This window comes from Balaenoptera musculus, chromosome 9 (genome assembly GCF_009873245.2).
Source record: "Balaenoptera musculus isolate JJ_BM4_2016_0621 chromosome 9, mBalMus1.pri.v3, whole genome shotgun sequence".
Classification (NCBI taxonomy): Eukaryota; Metazoa; Chordata; class Mammalia; order Artiodactyla; family Balaenopteridae; genus Balaenoptera; species Balaenoptera musculus.
The window spans coordinates 3,101,003-3,120,634 of record NC_045793.1 but is presented as its reverse complement, the minus strand read 5'-3'; the positions used below and the strand labels follow the sequence as shown (position 1 = coordinate 3,120,634).

Below are 19,632 nucleotides of genomic sequence, written 5' to 3'. Positions count from 1 at the left end.
GTACAAACCCAGCCAGCAAGAATGGTTTGACACCTGCTGCGCCTGGCAGGCTGGGAGCTTCTCAGAGGAGCTGGGCTGGCCCTGGACCAGCCATCCGGTCCCCTGGCCTCCCAGAGAGGACGACTCCGACAAGGAGAGGCCGTGAGGACAGAGAGGCCGGGCACCGCGGGCAGGCCACAGGCTTCAGAGTCAGATGGGCCACCCTCCACCTGCCTGCTGTGTGTCCGGGGACAAGTGTCCTAACTAAGCTCTCAGGGCCCAAGCTCCTCCTTCGTGAGGCAGAGACTAACTCAGAGGGAACGGTGATGTGAGCGTCGGTGGAATCTCCTGGGCTGCAGTCGTCAGTAAACTGAAGCTGATATTATTCAGAACGACTAGAATTCTTTTTTTTTTTTTTAACCAAAGAGCTGGAAAGATGCCTGGCCATTTGCATTTCAAGTTTCCTGAACTAAAACCTGAAAAATCTCTGGGAAACAGGTTTCCAGGTGCTGGAGGTGGGCGGGCTCTAGTCCGCGGGAAAGTGATGGGTGGGCCGAGGCTCCCCGGGAGCGCGGGCCGCGTGAGCCGGGCGCTGGGTCACCGGGTGGCCGCGGGGGGCGGGGGCCCGGGTGAGCCCCGTCTGCGCCTGCGCCGTCCGCTCCCACCGCGCCGGGGGCGCCGCAGCCCCCGCACCGGGAGGGGCAGGTGGGCCCCGGCGGCCGTGAGGCGCGGAGCCCGGATCAAGCGGGCGGGACTCCGCCGGGCCCCGTCCGAGACCCCGGGAGCCGAGGGCCGGGGTCACAGCGAGGCTGCGCCGGGGCCCTTCCCGAGGCCCTTCCCGAGGCCGGGGGCGAGCGGCGCGCGGGCGGGCTCGGCGCCTGCGGGGCTGCGCGCCCGGCCGGCCGGCAGGGGGCGCGCGGAGCCTGCGTTCCGGGGGACGGCCGCCCGCGGGGGCCACACGCTGGGAGCTGCAGGGGCGGGCGCGGGGGCGGCGGCTGGGTGAGGACGCAGGCCTGAGTCAGAGCTGCGGCCCGCGAAGCGAGCCCGGCCTGAGGGCAGCGGCGGGCACTTGGGGGCCACCCCGCCCCGGGCAGCGCCCGCCGGCTCTCGGCTCAGTCCGGCTCATTCTTCCCGGCCGCCGCCTCGTGCTCCGGAGCTGGGGACCCGGGGGCGGGCAGGAGAGGCCTCGCTCGCCCAGGACCTGCTCGGGGACCCCGCCCGCGCTGGTGATCGATCGTCGAGTCCCTATCACAGGCCTCCTTGGGGTGAGGAAACAGCTGGGGACTAAGGAAAACTCGAGATCCCAGCAGGGCAGATTGGCCCTCCACCCCAGGGCCGTGTCCCTGCCTGCAGCCTGAGCCTGGATTCCATTTCCAGGCCGACTGGTGAGCGCCCAAGGTCCCGGAGAACGCCTGGGGTACCAGCGGCGGGTCGGGGCCTTGGGTGGAGGGGGGATGCCCACACCCCCCCCCATGACCGTACAGCTGCCACAGGCCACCTGCAGCTCAGACATCTGACTGCGAATCCGTGGGTCACGAGTCAAATCCTTTTCACCTGCCCTCACTAATCAAGGTTAGTTAAGACTTGAGTGTCCACCAGGCAGCACGTAGCCTAAGCAATAAGCTGTTTGCCTGGGTTGTTTCCAGGCAACTTGGAATCAGCTGCGTCCAGTTGGAGCTGAGCTGGTTGGGGCCGGATGGGACCACCGATTCCCGAGCCGGGCCTGCGCGAGGGCCCGCCGAGCGCCCTCTAGACCGTGCAGGGGCCTGTAGCCCAGCTACGCCTGCGCAGAAGGAGTCCCGCACCTTTCTCCAATCATCAGTCACCTTTCCCCGCGCTCCCCACGCCTCAGGTGGCCCTGCTTCTTTATTCGTTATCGCGTAAATACCCCGAGCCCCTTCCCTTCCCTTCCGGGACGCAGAGCTGAGATCTGCCCTCCTATCTCCTGGCTTGGCCGCCTCGCCAACAGACCCGGGCGTCTCGGCGTTTGGCTTGCTGTGCATCAGCCAAGAGGAACCTGGTTGGGTACCAACTGCACAGGGACACTGCGCTCGGGGCCGCTGACTCTGCGCCACCTGAACCAGTTTGTGGTTTCGAAAACATCAGGTAATGTTGGCTTCAGGCAGAATTTCCTCATTTGGGGCTTCTCCGTGAATGACACGCCTTGCCCGGGTCTTGGGGCGTTCAGGGGGGGCCCTGCAGCCCTCCCCTCACAGGGGCTGTGCCCTCCGCCAGGGCTTCCTGCTCCGAGCTGTTCACTGACACTTGGAGTGCGTGGTCCCTGCGGTTTCTGTGGCTCTTCTTTCGGGACAAGCAGTGTTCTTACAGGCGCTTCTTCTCAGGGAGTGTGACCAGGGCTGTTAACTGAGCAGTTGACCAGCATCTGTAAACTCCTCCATCTGTGCTGAAATCTGGTGATGTAACCGTCTTCAGGATTAGCGGGTAGGCCCCCTCGTCCATGCTCCATTTTAAGGTATTATTCCAAAGAGGCTGCTTTTGTTTCCTGCGCTTCACTGATCCCAGAGCAACTGTGTTGCTGGTTTTCCTGGGCTGTTGAAATGAGCTTTACTAGCTGTGAAAAAGAGCTGTGAATTGTGCCATCTTGTCACCAGTTCTTAAACTCTGATACTTTTGTATCTACACTCAGAAAATAACTTTGTTTCTTATTATATACAGGCAGTGGCTTTCAAACGTTCAACTGTTTTTCTGGGGAAAATAGATTGTGTGTGTGTGTCTAGGTGCCAACATAATTAGCATGCTGTCTATCATTCCTTCTCTAGATAACTTTCCATAGAAAAGGACATTATTCTAAGGAAGGGAAGTGTCACTGTCCACAACCCAAGACTGGCATCATCTTCATTCTGTTGTCTAATGATACCAGGTGATGGTGATGACAGCAATCATACCTCATTTCTGTATTAGGAAAAAATCCAAAAATAGTAAATTGAAATAAAAACCAAGTATCTTACATGCATATGCAAAACAAAGTTTACCAATGATAAATCCCGACTAAAAATAATCAGGACAGCTGGGGGTGTTTTATTGGTTTTTTTTTTTTTTTTTTTTTTTTTAAGCAATTTCAGGGGAGGTGCCCAGTGCTCTGTTCACCATTACCCCTCCAGGGCAGGCGCTGCAATAAAGTCATCAGAAAGAGAAGACTACTGCTGGGAAAGTGTACAAATGGTGCTCAAACAACACGTTAGCAGTTGTCAATCCGTGTCAATACAAGCCACGCCCCTGTCTCTGACACACCTGTCCGGCGTGTCACGCTGGCGGCGAGTTAGTCTAAGGTGCAGGTGATGCTAGAGTTTAGGTCTCGAATTCTGGAAGGTCGCACTCAGGATGTGACTGGGAGGGGGGCCTGTTTTGTTGTTCTTGTTAAGATGGATCTGTGGGTCTCAGTAATGACCTTATAAAATCCCGTCTTTTCCCCAGATTGTGCACAGCAAGGCAGCTGCCTCGTTCTCAGAACTCTCCGGGCTTCTCCACACGGGCTCTGGGCTCTGGGCTCTGGGCTCTGGGCTCTGGGTCGGGCCTGCGGTGCCCTTGAGCCTGACCGCCCGGGGTCAGGGAGGCAGCAGAGGTCAGACGCGTCTCCTTCTCTGTTCCGCTCAGGGTCTGAGGCCCAGAGGGAAGCAGGAGGCCGCTGTACGCTGGCGGGGACAGTCCTCTGCTCGGTGTCGGGGACGAGGACCCGGGAGACGTGCAGTACGTCCGGTGTGATGCTCCTGTCACGCCGATGGGACGTGACACCGGGAACGGAGCCGTGAGGCCCCCGACAGCCAGGGCGGCGCAGCCCGTCTGCAGAGTCCCACCTGCTTCCCTGAAGCCTCTGCACATCCCCAGGAGAGCGGACCTTCCCTCTCTGTCCAGGACGCAAATGGAGGCACGTTTCCCCTGCCCGGTGATGGAAGGGAGTCCAGGAGCCGCGCAGGCTGCTTTCGGGTGGGCACCGGCCCCACGGAAGGTCCCAGTGGGAAGCTGTGGGCACATGGGGACCCGAGCAGGGCTGCCCGCGCTGCCCTCGGGAGGGGCCGGGCGCTTTGGCTGCCGTGGCTCCTCGGGACCACCAGGTCATCAGACGTTGCCCACGGAGTGTGCCTCTAAGATCTAGATGCATAACCTCAGAAGCTCTAGAGCTTTGAAACCTAAAACCAAAGCCCTACACGGCTCAGTGGACAGACAGCCCAGCCTCCAAAGTCTGAAAGTTGGTTTTGACCATTGAAAGTTGGTTTTAACCATTGATGTTTTGACCATTGATGGGTTCTCGTTGCTTTTGTGGAGCCCCAGCTATTCAGAGGGCCTCCTTCTGTCTCTCCAGAACTGCTTCTCCAGCCATTGTTCTTTGGTTTAGCACAGTAAATGCTGGCTCTTTTCTGGGTCAAAACCCTTTTCGGATGTGATGGAAGCTACAGAAAAATGTGGACGTGCACGCACGCGCACTCTCTGATACATTTGGTTATAATTTAATTCTACGTGTGGATTTGCGGTTTTGAAAACCTGGTTTAAGAGCGTTCAGTGACAGTCTCGAGGACAGAAGAAGGTGCCCACGGTAGAATCTTTCCGATCTCCACTGCTCACTGGCTTAACTAGCGTTGTCTCCTTTTTCTCTTTTTTAGAAATTATGAAATACACATAACTTCCCATTTTAGCTACTTTTAAGTGTACAATTAAGCGGCATTAGGTACAGTCACGATGTTGTGTGGCCATCGTCACCACCCATCTCCAGAATTTTCCATCGTCCCAAACTGAAACTCTGTCCCCATTTAAACACTAGCTTCCCCTTCATCCCCCACCCCCAGCCCCTGGCCCCCACCATCTACTTCCTGCCTCTGTGAATTTGACCTCTCCAGGCACCTCATGTGAGTAGAATCTTATAGCATTTGCCCTTTTGTGACGGGCTTATTTCACTTAGTATTACATCCTCAAGGTTCAGCCACATTGCATTTCCTGAATTTTTTCCTTCCTTTCAGAACTTCCTTCCTTTTTAAGGCTGAACCGTATTCTGGTGTATGTATGGACCACATTTTGTTTATACATCAGTGGGGATACACTCGGCTTGCTTCCAGTTTTTGGTTTTTGTGAATAATGCTGCTACGAACATGTATACATGTCTCATGGAGACGTTGCTTTCAGTTATTTGGGGTGCATACCCAGTAGAATTGCTGGATCATATGGTAATTCTTTTTAAAAAATGTGAGGAGCTACTATAATGCTTTCCGCCATGGCTGTACCATTTTACGTTTCTGCCGACGGTGCATAGGGTGCCAATTTCTCCACATCCTCACCAACACTTACTGTGATTTTTTTTTAATTAATTTATTTATTTTTGGCTGTGTTGGGTCTTCGTTTCTGTGCGAGGGCTTTCTCTAGTTGTGGCGAGCGGGGGCCACTCTTCATCGCGGTGCGCGGGCCTCTCACCATCGTGGCCTCTCTTGTTGCGGAGCACAGGCTCCAGACGCACAGGCTCAGTAGTTGTGGCTCACAGGCCCAGTTGCTCCGCGGCATGTGGGATCCTCCCAGACCAGGGCTCGAACCCGTGTCCCCTGCATTGGCAGGCAGACTCTCAACCACTGCGCCACCAGGGAAGCCCCTACTGTGATTTTTGTTTTGTTTTTGGATGGTGGCCATCCTGATGGGTGTGAGGGGGTGTCTCGTAGTTTTGCTTTTCCCTGGTGATCAGTGATGGTGAGCATCTTTTCTTGTGCTTAGTGGCTGTTTATACGTCTTCTTTGGAGAAATGTCTGTTCAAGTCCTTTGCTCATTTTATTTTATTTACTTATTTATTTTTTAACATCTTTATTGGAGTATAATTGCTTTACAATGGTGTGTTAGTTTCTGCGTTATAACAAAGTGAATCAGTTATACATATACATATGTCCCCATATCTCTTTCCTCTTGCATCTCCCTCCCACCCTCCCTATCCCACCCCTCTAGGTGGACACAAAGCGCCGAGCTGATCTCCCTGTGCTATGCGGCTGCTTCCCACTAGCTACCTATTTTACATTTGGTAGTGTATATATGTCCATGCCACTCTCTCACTTTGTCCCAGCTTACCCTTCCCCCTCCCCACGTCCTCAAGTCCATTCTCTAGTAGATCTGCGTCTTTATTCCTTTCCCGCCCCTAGGTTCTTCAGATCCTTTTTTTTTTTTTTTTTTTAGATTCCATATATATGTGTTAGCATATTTTTCTCTTTCTGACTTACTTCACTCTGTATGACAGTCTCTAGGTCCATCCACCTCACTACAAATAACTCAATTTCATTTCTTTTTATGGCTGAGTAATATTCCATTGTATATATGTGCCACATCTTCTTTATCCATTCATCTGTCAGTGGACACTTAGGTCCTTTGCTCGTTTTAAAATCAGGTTGTCTTTTTGTTGAGTTGTAGTAGTTCTTTTTATATTCTGGATATTAGCCCCTGATCAGATACAGGCTTGCAATATTTCCCCCATCCTACGGGTTGCCTTTTTACTCTGTTGTGCCTTTTGAAACACTAAGGTTTTAGGTTTTGACGTGGTCCGACTGATCCGTTTTTTTGTTGTTGTTGTTGCTTGTGCTTTGTCACAGCAGTGGAGAAATAGATTGAAGAGTAACTTAGTGCCATCTCCGAGGCATTTGTTATACTGTGTCACAGCGCTAAAGCTATGAAGAGGAAGAAGCTACAGAGACAGCCTGGGAGCATCAGGGAAAGCTTTACAGGCCTTAGTGAGGAGGGGAGCTTGCCAGGTGGGAATGGGAGTTCCCTCGTACAAGGAGCAGCGAGGAAACCCGTGTGACCGCTGGGAATGAGGGGGTGGGGTGAGGATGTCACAAGAGATTAAGAAAGATGTGAAACATCACAATTTGGGTCCTTCCCTCTTTCTAGCAGGCATGTGACAACCAGAATTTCAGATAAATTGCTCTTGCAAAAGTCTGGAGGACACTGGGAAAGGGAAGAGACCGGAGGCCCGGAGGCAACTAGAAGCCTGTTCAGATTTCCGGGAGGGACAGGAGTCCGCCAGCGGTGACGGTGACGGGGATGGAGCAGCGTGAACGTCTGCGCAGCCGAGTGAACGAAGCAGGTGAGGCACAGGCAGGAGGTGTGGGGAGGGGACAGTTGAAGGTGACATGCTTGTGGCCGAGTGTGACCAGGACACGGCAGATGAGTGAGTGAGGAGCGGCAGGAGAGAGCAGGTTGCCTGGGACAGGTTGAGATCCATGCAAGGTGCACAGGAGACGGCGGGACTCCCCACAAGCGTAGACCTTTGCTTGAGCGCTTTTCAATTCAACAAAATTAGGTAATTTCAGGAACTGAGTAGCACGTGGTTTAGCGGTGAGGGTAGTTGTCTCATCAGCCTCGTTCTTTTCTGCGCTACAATATTTAAGTAGTGTTTTGTGGCTGTTATTAAAGTATTTTTCTTAATTACTAAACATTTGCAGGATTAAGACATGTAAACTTTTCCTGATGAGACTGTAAAACCCCTGGAGGGCGAGGATGCTGGTTATTTCTTCCACGTTTCTCCTCAGTGCCTAGTCCGCCACAGGTGATCTGTCACGTACGAGGGGAAACGTACTTTTTTAAAAAAAAATTATCTTATGGAAACATGGTTGATTTACAACGTTGTGTTAATTTCTGCTGTACAGCAGAGTGATTCAGTTATACACGTAAATACATTCTTTTTCATATTCTTTTCCATCATGGTTTATCACAGGATATGGAATACAGTTCCCTGTGCTCTACAGTAGGACCTTATTTATCCATTTGCTATATAATAGCTTACATCTGCGAATCCCAACTCCCAGCGCATCCCTCCCCCACCTCCCTGCCCCTTGGCAACCACAAGTCTGTTCCCTATGTCTGTGAGTCTGTTTCTGTTCCACAGATAAGCTCATTTGTGCCGTATTTTAGATTCCACATATAAGTGATATCATATGGTATTTGTCTTTCTCTGCCTGACTGACTTCACTTAGTATGATAATCTCAAGGTCCATCTTTGTTGTGCTGCAAATGGCATTATTTCATTCCTTTTTATGGCTGAGTAGTATTCCACTGTGTATATATAGCACATCTCTATCTATTCATCTGTTGATGGACATTTAGGTGGCTTCCATGCCCTGGCTATTGTAAATAGTGCTGCTCTGAACCCTGGAGAGCATGTATCTTTTCGAATTAGAGTTTTCTCCGCATATATGCCCAGGAATGGGATTGCTGGAACCTATGGTGGCTCTGTTTTCAGTTTTTTGAGGCGCCTCCATACTGTTCTCCGCAGTGGCTGCACCAATTTACATTCCCACCAACAGTGCAGGAGGGTTCCCTTTACTCCACACCCTCTGCAGCATTTGTTATTTACAGACTTTTTGATGATGGCCATTCTGACCTGTGCGAGGTGGTAAATCGTAGTCTTGGTTTGCATTTTTCTGATAACTAGTGATGCTGAACATCTTTTCATGTGCCTGTTGCCCATCTGTACGTCTACTTTAGAGAAATGTCTATTTAGATCTTCTTCCCATTTTTTTTTTATATTGAGTTGTATGAGCTGTTGTGTATTTTGGACATTAATCCCTTGTCAGTTGCATTGTTTGCAAATATTTTCTCCCAGTCCGTAGGTTGTCTTTTTGTTTACAGTTTCCTTTGCTGTGCAAAAGCTTATGTTTGATTAGGTCCCATTTGCTTTTGCTTTTATTTCTACTGCCTTGGGAGGCTGACCTAAGAAAACATTGGTACCTTTTATGTCAGAGAATGTTTTCCCTGTGTTCTCTTCTAGGAGTTTTATGGTGTCATGTCTTATGTTTAAGTCTTTAAGCCATTTTGAGTTTATTTTTGCGTATGGTGTGAGGGTGTGTTCTAACTTCATTGATTTACATGTGGCTGTCCAACTTTCCCAACTGTCTTTTTCTCATTGTAAATTCTTGCCTCTTTTGTCGAAGATTGACTGTAGGTGTGTGGGTTTATTTCTGGGATCTCTGTTGTGTTCCATTGGTCCATATATCTGTTTTTGTGCCAGTACCATGTGCTGTTTTGATTACTGTAGCTTTGTAGTGTTGTCTGAAGTCTGGGAGGGTTACATCTCCTGCTTTGTTCTTTTTCCTCAGGATTGCTTTGGGAATATTTTGGGTCTTTTATGGTTCCATGTAAATTTTAGGGTTATTTGTTCTAGTTCTGTGAAAAATGTCATGGGTAACTTGATAGGGATTGCATTAAATCTATAGATTGCTTTGGGTAAGTACAGCCATTTTAACAATGTTAATTCTTCCAATCCAAGAGCATGGGATATCCTTCCATTTCTTTGAATCCTCTTCAGTTTCCTTCATTAATGTTTTATAGTTCTCAGCCCATAAGTCTTTCACCTCATTGGTCAGATTTATTCCTAAGTATTTTTTGATGTGATTTTAAACAGGATCGTTTTTTACATTCCCTTTCTGATATTTCATTGTTAATGTAAAAAACGCAACCAACTTCTGTATGTTAATCTTGTATCCTGCTACCTTGCTGAATTCATTTATTAGTTCTAGTAGTTTTTGTATGGAGTCTTTAGGGTTTTCTATATATATCATGTTATATGAATATAATGACAATTTTACCTCTTACCTACCAGTTTGGATACCTTTTTATTTCTTGTCTGATTGCCATGGTTAGGACTTCAATACTCTTTTGAATAGCAGTGGTGAGAGTGGGCATCCTTGTCTTGTTCCAGATCTTAACAAGAATGCTTTTAGGTTTTCGTCGTTGAGTATTATGTTGGCTGTTGGTTTGTCATAAATAGCTTTTGTTATGTTGAAATGTTCCCTCCATACCCACTTTTGTAAGCATTTTTTTTTATCATGAATGGATGTTGAATTTTATCAAATGCTTTTTCTGCATCTATTGAGATGATCATGTGGTTTTTGGTCTTTTGTTGATGTGGTGTATTACATTGATTTTTGCGTATGTTGAACCATCCTTGTGACCCTGGGATGAATCCAGCTTGGTCATGGGTATGATCTTTTTTTATATGTTGTTGGATTCTGTTTGCTAATGTTTTGTTGAGAGTTTTTGCATCATATTCAAACATATTGGCCTGTAATTTTCTTTTTTGGTAGTGTCCTTGTCTGGTTTTGGTATTGGGGTGATGGTGGCTTCATAGAATGTCTTTGGGAGTGTTCCCTCCTCTTCAGTCTTTTGGAAGAGTTTGAGAATGATTGGTTTAAGTTTTTCTTTGTGTGCTTGGTAGAATTTGCCTGTGAAGCCATCTGGTCTTGGACTTTTGTAGAGAGTTGTTATTATTATTATTATTACAGATTCTATTTCACTTCCAGTGATAGGTCTGTTCAAATTATCTTCTTGATTCAGTTTTGGTGGGCTTTATGTTTCTAGAAACTTGTCCATTTCTTCTAGGTTGTCCAGTTGGTTGGCATATTTGTTCATAGTATTCTCTTATGGTTTCGTATGGTTTTCTGTGGTATCAATTGTAATTTCTCCTCTTTTATTTATCGTATTTGGGTCCTCTCTCTTTTCTTGGTGAGCCTGGCCAGAGGTTTGTCAATTTTGTTTACCCTTTCAAAGAACCAGCTCTTGGTTTTATTGATTTTTTTTTCTATTGCTTTTTAATCTCTACTTCCTCTCTGATCTCTATTGTTTCCTTCCTTCTGCTGACTTAGGGTTTTTTTAATTTTTTTTTTTGACTTTAGGTTTTGTCTGTTCTTTTTCTAATTCTTCTAGGTGGTGGGTTAGGTTTTTTATTTGAGATTTTTCTTGTTTCTTTTTAAAAATTTTTTAATTTTTAAAAATTATTTAGTTATTTTTGGCTGCGTTGGGTCTTCGTTGCTGCGTATGGGCTTTCTCTAGTTGCGGTGAGCGGGGGCTACCCTTCATTGCCGTGTGCAGGCTTCTCATTGCTGTGGCTTCTCTTGTTGTGGAGCATGGGCTCTAGGCCCGCGGGCTTCAGTAGTTGTGGCTCGCGGGCTCTAGAACACAGGCTCAGTAGTTGTGGTGCACGGGCTTAGTTGCTCCGCAGCATGTGGGATCTTCCCGGACCAGGGCTCGAACCCTTGTCCCCTGCATTGGCAGGCGGATTCTTAACCACTGTGCCACCAGGGAAGTCTAAGATTTTTCTTGTTTCTTGAAGAGGGTCTGTATTGCTATGAACTTCCAAGAACTGCTTTTGCTGCATCCCATAGATTTTGTATGGTTGTGTTTTCATTGTCATTTGTCTCAAGGTATTTTTTAATTTACTTCTTGATTTCATCATTGACCCATCGGTTTTTTAGTAACATGTTGCTTTGTCTCCATGTAATCGTTTTTTTTTTTTTCTTGTTTTTCTGTGGTTGATTTCTAGTTTCATGCAACTGTGGTCAGAAAAGATGCTGAAATAATCTCTATACTCTTAAATTTGTTGAGGCTTGTTTTGTGCCCTAGTATGTGGTCAATCCTAGAGAATGTTCCATGTGCACTTGAAAAGAATGTGTATTCTGTTTTTTGTTGTTGTTGTTCTTTGTTTTTTTTTTAATCTAATGTCCTGAAAATATCATTAGTCTGTTCTATTGTATCATTTAGGATCTCTGTTGCCTTACTGATTTTCTGTCTAGAAGATCTGTCCATTGATGTGAGTGGGGTGTTAAATTCTCCAGCTATTTTATTGTATTCCTGTCAGTTTCGCCCTTTGTTAGTATTTGTTTTATGTATTTGGGTGCTCCCATATTAGGTGCATATATGTTGATGAGTGTAATATCCTCTTCTTGTATTGATCCTTTTTATCATTATATAGTGTCCTTCTTTATCTTTCTTTGTAGCCTTTGTTTTAAAGTCTATTTTGTCTGGTATGAGTATGGCTACCCTTGCTTTCTTGTCATTTCATGCAATGACAAGACATCTTTTTCCAGCCCCTTGCTTTCAATCTGTGTCCTTTGCCCTATAGTGGGTCTCTTGTAGGCAGCATGTTGTAGGCTCATGTTTTTTTTTAATCCAGTCTGCCACTGTGTCTTTTGATTGGAGCCTTTAGTCCATTGACATTTAAGGTAATTATCGATATGTATTTATTGCCATTTTAAACCTTGTTTTCGAATTGATTTTGTATTTCTTCTTTGTTCTTTTTGAGTTTGATCTTCTTTTATATTATGCTTGTGTTCTCTTCTTTGGTTTTTGTGAATCTATTATATGTTTTTGATTTGTGGCTACCCTGTTTTTCAAGTATGTTAACCCCTTCCAATATCTATTTGCTTTAGACTGGTAGTCATATAGGCTCCAACACATTCTGAAAAATATATATATACATTTTCTTACTCTCCTTCCCCACATTTTATGATTTTGATGTCCTCTTCTACATCTGCTTGCCTATCCTTTTGCTGTTCATTGTGGTTGTCATTGCTTTCACAGAAATCTTATTTTTTAATTTTTTTTTAATCTGTGTACTGGCTTATTTAAGTGATTTACTTTCCAGTTGTGATTTTCTCTTTCCTATAGATTCTTGCTTCTTTTCTATTTAGAGAAGACCTTTCAATATTTCCTTTAGGATAGGTTTAGTATTGCTGTATTCTTTTAGTTTTTGCTTGTCTGAGAAGTTATTTCTCTCTCCTATTCTAAATGATAATCTTGCTGGGTAGAGTATCCTAGGTTGCAGATTTTTCTCTTTCAGGACTTTGAATATATCTTCCCTCTCCCTTCTGGCCTGTAATGTTTCTATAGAGAAATCGGCTGATAGCCTTATGGGGTTCCCTTGTCATTAACTCTTTGTTTTTCTCTTGCTGCCTTTAGAGACCTTTAACTTTTGCCATTTTAATTATGTCTTGGTGTAGGTCTGTTTGGGTTCATCTTGTTTGGAACCTCTGTGCTTCCTGTATGTGGATGTCTGCTTCCTTCTTTAGGTTTGGGAAGTTTTTAGCCATAATTTCTTCAAATACATTTTCAGTCCCCTTTTCTCTTTCTTCTCCTTCTGGGATCCCTATTACGTGTAGATTGGCATGCTTTATATTATCCCATAGGTCTCTTATATTTCTTTCATTTTTTTTTTTTCATTTGGCTTTCTGTCTGCTGTTCTGATTAGATGATTTCCATTATTCTGTCTTCCAGATCACTTGTTCATTCTTCATTATTCAATCTGCCTTTTATTGCCTTAAGCTTAGCTTTCATCTTGGCAAATGAATTTTCTAATTTTTTTTTGGTTCCTCTTTATAGTTTCTAGTTCCTTGATAACAGTAATCTGCATCTCTATCAATAGCCCTTCTTAATTCCTTTAGTATTTTCATTATCTCCTTTTTGAATTTGGTGTCTATTAGACTGAAGAGGTCTGTTTCATTGTTCTTTCAGGGGAATTCTCTTGACCTTTTAACTGGGAGCGATTCCTCTGCTTTTTCATTTTATTTATGCTTCTCTATGAGTTTAGGAGAAACAATTATCTACTGTGGTCTTGGAGGGCTATTTTTATGTGGGAGATTCCCTGTGTAGCTTGCATAGGTTTAATATTTTTGGTGCGAGGACTGTTTTGAGTACGGATGCCTGCCTCCTCTTTCCTCAGTGTGTCCTGGCTGTTATCCCCTTGAAAGGGGGTGTGACTGGTGTTGTGGTGACCAGAGCCTGCCCGGATGTTGAGCAGGGCCCCCTCTTTGCTCTGTGGTTGTCATTGCCCTGTTGGAGGCAGGGTCTGCTCCCCAGCTGCTGGAGCAGAAGCCCCTGGATCTGTTTTTAAGCTGCGGTGTCGGGCGGGCAGGATTGCAGTGCTGCCACTGAGTACTCCCCCGCTGGAGCAGTCCCCGTGTGCAGAGCACACTGCCTGGTGGCACCTGTCACCCATTGCGTGGGCTCCCAAAATGCACTGTTGTTGGCACTCCTCTCGGCCTCGCCTCCATGGTGGGGATGCAGACAGTTGGCCCTGATGTCCCTCAGGCACTGTGTTCACAAAACCACCAGTGCAGGTCCACTGAAGTCAGGTACCAGGACTGCAGTAGTTACGCACCTAGACCTGCCGTGGGAGCTACGGAAGCAGCCCAGACCCCGGCCCCGCCCCACGTGTGCACCCACACAGAGCCCACAGCTGCTAAGGCCAGGCCTGTCCCAGCCACGGAAGCGCCCGTTGTCCACTCAGCACTGAGTTTGCAAAGCTGGCGGCAGTGGCACAAATCTGTGGATTGTACAGCCACAGGGAGAGGGCTCTGATTTCAGCCCCACCTCGGCGTGTGGACAGCCCACTGGCTCTTGCACGTGCTCCCAGAGCCGGTGAAGGCAGCGCCGTGTTGGCCGAGAGCGCGGAGAAAGAGGCTGCCCTGGGGGGCCCACCCCTCCCTTTGCACGCGTGTTAACAACGGGGTTCCAACGGCGGTGCGAGCTGGCTGTGAGCACGCAGGGTGAGGCTGCCCTGGGGCCCCACCCCTCCCTTCATGTGCCCCTTAACAGCGACGCTTCCCTTCTGTGGCGGGTTGGGCTTCCTCTGCGCAGCCCATACTGCACTCCAGCCCCTCAGGCTGTGTCTGTGCAGCCGACCCCAGCCCTCTCCCCTGGTCTGTCCTCTGAAGCCTGGGTTTCAGCCCCCAAACCCCGCACGTACCAGCAGGTGTGTGTTTCAGGCTGGGGTCTGCAGGGAGGTAGCACGGACCCTCTGTGCTGGTCTCTCTTCTGCCTGCCGCACACCGGCTGCCTTGCTCTGCTCTGAGCCTCTGAAGCCCCCTTTCTGTCCCGGCTGATCTCCCCGTGAGCGAGGGTCTTCCCGGGGTGCGGGAACCTTTCCTCTTTCGCAGCTCCCTCCCAGGGGCGCAGGTCCCGTCCTGCTTCCTTTTTCCCCTTCATCCTACGGGGTTACGTGGAGATCTTCCTTGCATTTCTGGGTGTCTGAGATTCTCTGCCAGGGCTCGGCAGGTGCTCTGTGAGAGCTGCTCCACGTGTAGATGTACTTCTGATGTATTTGTGGGAGGGGGCAAGCTCCATGTCTTTCTACTCCGTCATCTTGATTCTTGATTCAAAGTCCTGTGCTTTTGTCTGCACAGAGACACGATCCTGGGCTTATTTGGATGCAGCACGTATGTCGTCTTCAGTGGCGTTCACATTTCTTCCACCCTTGTTTGCAGAGTGAGACGGGATACAGACGGCTCACACTCCTCACAGGTGACCAGCTACACCCGGTCACCGGGCACTGGAAACGCGCCTGGCGTGAGTGAGGAGCTGAACTGTCGATCTCGGTTTCGTGAATTTTAACTTAAAATTAACACCGATGGAGGAAGGATAAATTGGGAGATTGGGATTGACGTACACACACTACTATATATAAAATATATAATAAGAACCTACTGTACAGCACAGAGAACTCTATTCAGTACTCTGTAATGACCTATATGGGAAAAGAATCTAAAGAAGAGTGGATATATGTATATGTATAACTGATTCACTTTGCTGTACACCTGAAACTAACACGATATTGTAAATCAACTACACTCCAATAAAAATTAATTTTAAAAAGTTGGCACTAACTCAGTTACTGGAAAACACCTTACCCTTAGAATAACGGGTATATAAATCTTTTTAAACTGTAAGTGGTATGAAATATAAAAAAAGAAAAAAGAGTAAAACTCAATTAAAAATATTACTTGTAAATGAAACAATATTTTAGATATATCAAATAAAATTTTAGAAACTAAATCTAAAAGCTTTTTTACTGTGGCTACCAGGAACTTTAAAATTACGTATGTGGTTTGCATTTCTATTAAAAAACCTTGAGCCAGACGAAAACAACAGGACTAAGTGAAAGACTTCTATTCCTAGGAGAAATAATTTTCTAATGTAATCAACTTCTCTAAGAAGTTGATTTACTTTATTCTTAAATGTTCACATGTAACTTCCTCTGAGCCACCAAATCAATGCTTAGCAGCTGTGCAAGCCAGTTGGCTGCAGACAGCTCCTGGAGTTTTTAAGGATTATTCTTGGCAGCTTTTGAAAAAAACACTCATTGAAAGGTTAATCAAATCAGTCATACTTGCATGTTGGTTAAACAAACCCCATCTCCACTGAAGACTGAACAGATGCATATACTCTACCCAGAAGGCCTTTATTCCATCATTATCTTCACTTTTCTTCAAGGTGTAAGGAGGAGGGCCGTATTCTGAATACTTTGCGATCAAGATTTTGTTCCAACTTATGAAACTCTTCTGTACTTCTGGGATTTTACAGATTCTAAATTATTTCATATCAACACTCATTCCACCTGTTGTACGTGAGGAGAAAAGGTCAGTTCTACAGGTAAGTATCCCTAAGTTTGCTTAGGTACAAAAGTATGAGCTAAAATGTACACACAGTTTGAGATACAGTTTGTTAAAAATACAAGTGCCAGCATGTGGTACATCTGAACAAAACTGCTGTTCGGGTGTATTTTAAAGAGCTCAACAGATAAATGTTTCCAGTAGACAATCAGCGTATCAATCACTCGTGTTGAGAGAGAGTGAAGGTGTACCCACACGGCAGCAGCTGGGTCACTAGGAAGTTGCCACAGGTCAAGGCTTTAGAGACGGCACAGGTAAGGTTGAAGGTGTTGAGCCTGACTTTAAAATTGTGAAGTCGTGGGTGATTTCCTTCCCATTGGTAGGAGTAACTCCATGTGGTTCCACCATCAGAGTTGGGAGAACACCTAAAGTAATGATGTCTTCAATGTGTGTAACCAACGTCAGAGCCTTACGGGAATGCTGAGAATTCCTGGGATGGGGAGTTCACTAACTTTTCTAATGCACGTGCTCCACTTAAACTGTGTTCAAGAATTAAACTGTAGAGACTGTGCAATTGGCGAGTAGACTTTGGAGTAGATCACAACTACTTCTAGGGAGACATCTCAGACATTGCTATGGAGGCAAATCCAGTGTTTCAGGAACACACCTGATGAGCAGTGATGTGAGGGCAGTGCTGAACCTCTGTGACAGTATCGTTCTTGAATATATTAATAAATGTAGTGTATTATATATTCATATGTTAGTGGTTACTGATAAGATGGTAGTCTCCAGTATGCTTCTGTACCTACAACCCAACAGGACGTGTATTAGAACCATACCTGGAATAGAAGCGGGATATATATATGGGTTTTTGTGGTATTAATGATTCTGGCTGGTTGGTGCCTGTTTGTTTGTAGTAATTGCTAAATATTCTGAATATGCCTCTGCCCAGGAATTTATTTATTACCTTGACAGAAAATGGCTACCTTCCAGAAATTATTTCTTTAGGAGAAAATTTACTAGAAAATATTTTGCCTTGAAATTACTTAAAATGGGATCCAGTTTAATGCAAATCATATAAATTATACAAAAAACGTGTAATAACAAAGGACCACTCAATTCTAAGTTCAAAAGTACATTTATTTAAAATGTGGGCAAGATATCAATATAAAAGAAAAGAGTGTAAGAAATAAAAGTACAAAACATTTCAAATCTTTAACATCCATAATTTAGAGATAGCAAGGTCTTTATTTACACCATTTTATTTGCAGCTAAAGTTCCATTAACAGTGTTGTGAAAACATTTAAAAACCCGGCAAATGAATCATAAAACCTAATCTGGGCTCTTAAAGTCATATAATACAAAACATAATTTATGTTTCATCAGAATAAAATTGCACATCTTAATAAGATGCAGTATATTTAATATATTTGTCTTCCTGCTTTAAAATGCTTGTCCCCGAAGAAAGCAGCTGGAAAACAAGGGCGTCTGTGAAGGGAGCGGGGGCCACTCCATCCGGCAGCTGACACAGCCAGACCCGTGCGCCGGGCTCCAGTCACCAGCGCAGGTACGTCAGTTAAATTTATATGTAAGCTTGTTGAGGAAAACAACTTCCAAACAAACACAATGCAAACTAGTGACAGCATCCAATACAGGCCGCTGAGGTGGTGCGCTTCGGGCGCCCAAGCCCTCGCCAACCCCTGCGACTCTGAGCCATCCACCCGGGCGGGGCTCCAACCATCCGGGGGCAGAATGACTCAGGCTCCTTTCAGGCTACAGACGCAAGAAAAGGGGCCCTGAGATGACACCCACCAATCACCCAAAGGTAGGAAAAAACCTGGAGAGAGGTAAGAGCAGATATCGTATAGAAACAAAATCTCCAAAGATGTAAGGGGTCTTTTATCACTTTTATCACCAACCCTGGCAAAAATTCCCTCATTCGTGGACACACGGAGCACACAGGCTCCGGTGTTAACGACGAGAGGCTTGCCGTGCCACACGTCTGTCTGTCAAAGGATATGATTCGTAGTCCAGTGTCTGTGTGAGCACGCCAGTCAGAACAAACTCTGCATTATGAACGTCTGAAAGGAGTGAAAACAAAAACCGTTAAACAAATGCGCTGCTGTGTGTGCACTGACACACTCTCAATACAGGGCAAGAGGAATAAACCGTACCTATTCCTCTGGCAAAATATTCTCGACACAAGTGAAGGTCATTTTCACAGGATATTAAAATTATTTCTGACAAACTCTAATGAAAAGAAAATCATTGGTTACTAAACAACGGCTCGTATACGTGACGATGATGAATTCAACAGCGTATTTTACTTCTGTCCACCTTATTTTGCTTATGTTCCATGAGTTTCCGGAAAGACGGCTGTTTAGACAGTACTTTCCCTCCTGCACATTCCACAATCGCTTTCATAGTTGAAAGACTCGGGCAGATTCCAGGAGTGATGTAAAAATATTTCGCCTAAAAATAAAATGAAAATATGGGTATTATGTTTTTTAAATTGAATTTTTAGTGTACGTAATTGCTCATTCTACCCTGGGATTTTTGACAGAATGTCTAATTTCATGGGGATACACGTACTAGCCCCTGCTAGTCCCAACCTGAAGTGGGCCTGGGAGACTCCAGGCGTGTAAATTCGGAAATAACTTCAGCACTTTCATATGTTAGGTACGACCTATACTTATTGATAGCAACTTACATTCTTACAATGTAAGCAACTTACAATTACATTTTAGGAACTTACATTCCTAAAAGACATGAAGTACTCTGCGGTAAAAGCAAGAATAGGGACGTTTTCTCAATTTCTGTAAAATTCTAAACTGTAAAGCTCAAACAAACAGACAGGAAATGATTTTGCTGGTTAAAATTTTCTAACAAACAAACACCCTTGCTCCTAAGTGTACCCAAAATACTATCTTGTTTTAAACTCCTCAAATACTTAGAAAAATCAGACTATCTTAGGTAAAATACTCTTAACTCAGTATTGCAAATCATTTCTGATTCCTAAATTGGCTCCTTAAGAAGGATAAAAAAATGATTATCTTTATTAATTTACTAAGCCACTGTTTGATACAAAGACAGTTTTCCAGAGTGTTCTATCTTATCTAACAAATATTTAAATATTCTAGTCTAGAATTATTAGGCACAGATTCAATTAATATGTTCCCAAGAATGGTTTCCATTCTCTAGCTGAGTATACATTTAATGAGAATAGTATTAAGTAATGTAAGTTGTTAAAAGCAAAAAAATCAATTTAAATGTCTCCTACCTATTCATACACATAACTCTTTGAACCGGGTATCTGTAATGCATACCTCTAATCTATTTATTTAACTCTGTATGGATTCTTTTAGCTGTGGTAAACAGCAGGACCCTGCAGGTGCCGAAGACCTCCAGAAACACCGTGCGCGAGGAGGCCCGCCCGTGCAGTGGGGACGGGGGCCCGGCTCCCCGGAGGCCCTCGCTGTCGCCCACAGCTGTAGCAGCTGTCGCGTCCGGG

The 19,632-nt window shown here is 45.7% G+C and overlaps 1 protein-coding gene and 1 long non-coding RNA gene across 14 annotated transcripts in view; one reads left to right on the top strand and one right to left on the bottom strand.

The window, feature by feature from the left end:
- Positions 1-922: 922 nt before the first annotated feature.
- LOC118900465 lies at positions 923-19,625 on the top strand. 10 transcript variants are annotated; one of them, XR_005021153.1, is made up of 10 exons: positions 923-1,364; positions 1,626-2,085; positions 2,215-2,421; positions 3,595-3,924; positions 6,876-7,045; positions 8,801-8,805; positions 16,010-16,161; positions 16,326-16,435; positions 17,586-17,946; positions 19,487-19,625. It is a non-coding gene; the product is annotated as an uncharacterized LOC118900465 (long non-coding RNA). The 10 variants fall into 10 exon arrangements; XR_005021154.1 differs by having other exon boundaries at positions 16,323-16,435; XR_005021155.1 differs by lacking the exon at positions 16,326-16,435 and having other exon boundaries at positions 923-1,205.
- PAXIP1 (PAX interacting protein 1) overlaps positions 17,347-19,632 on the bottom strand; it is a 47,891-nt gene continuing 45,605 nt past the window's right edge. For 3 of the 4 annotated variants that reach the window (XM_036862826.1, XM_036862825.1, XM_036862823.1), the window contains 3 exons: positions 18,459-18,593; positions 18,296-18,371; positions 17,347-18,202 (listed from right to left, as the gene is read on the bottom strand). In XM_036862826.1, the coding sequence (XP_036718721.1) occupies positions 18,093-18,202; positions 18,296-18,371; positions 18,459-18,593 (321 nt within the window). In that variant the 3' untranslated portion in view covers positions 17,347-18,092. The remainder of the gene's footprint in view (positions 18,203-18,295; positions 18,372-18,458; positions 18,594-19,632) is intronic. The other variant, XM_036862824.1, reaches the window with a different exon arrangement.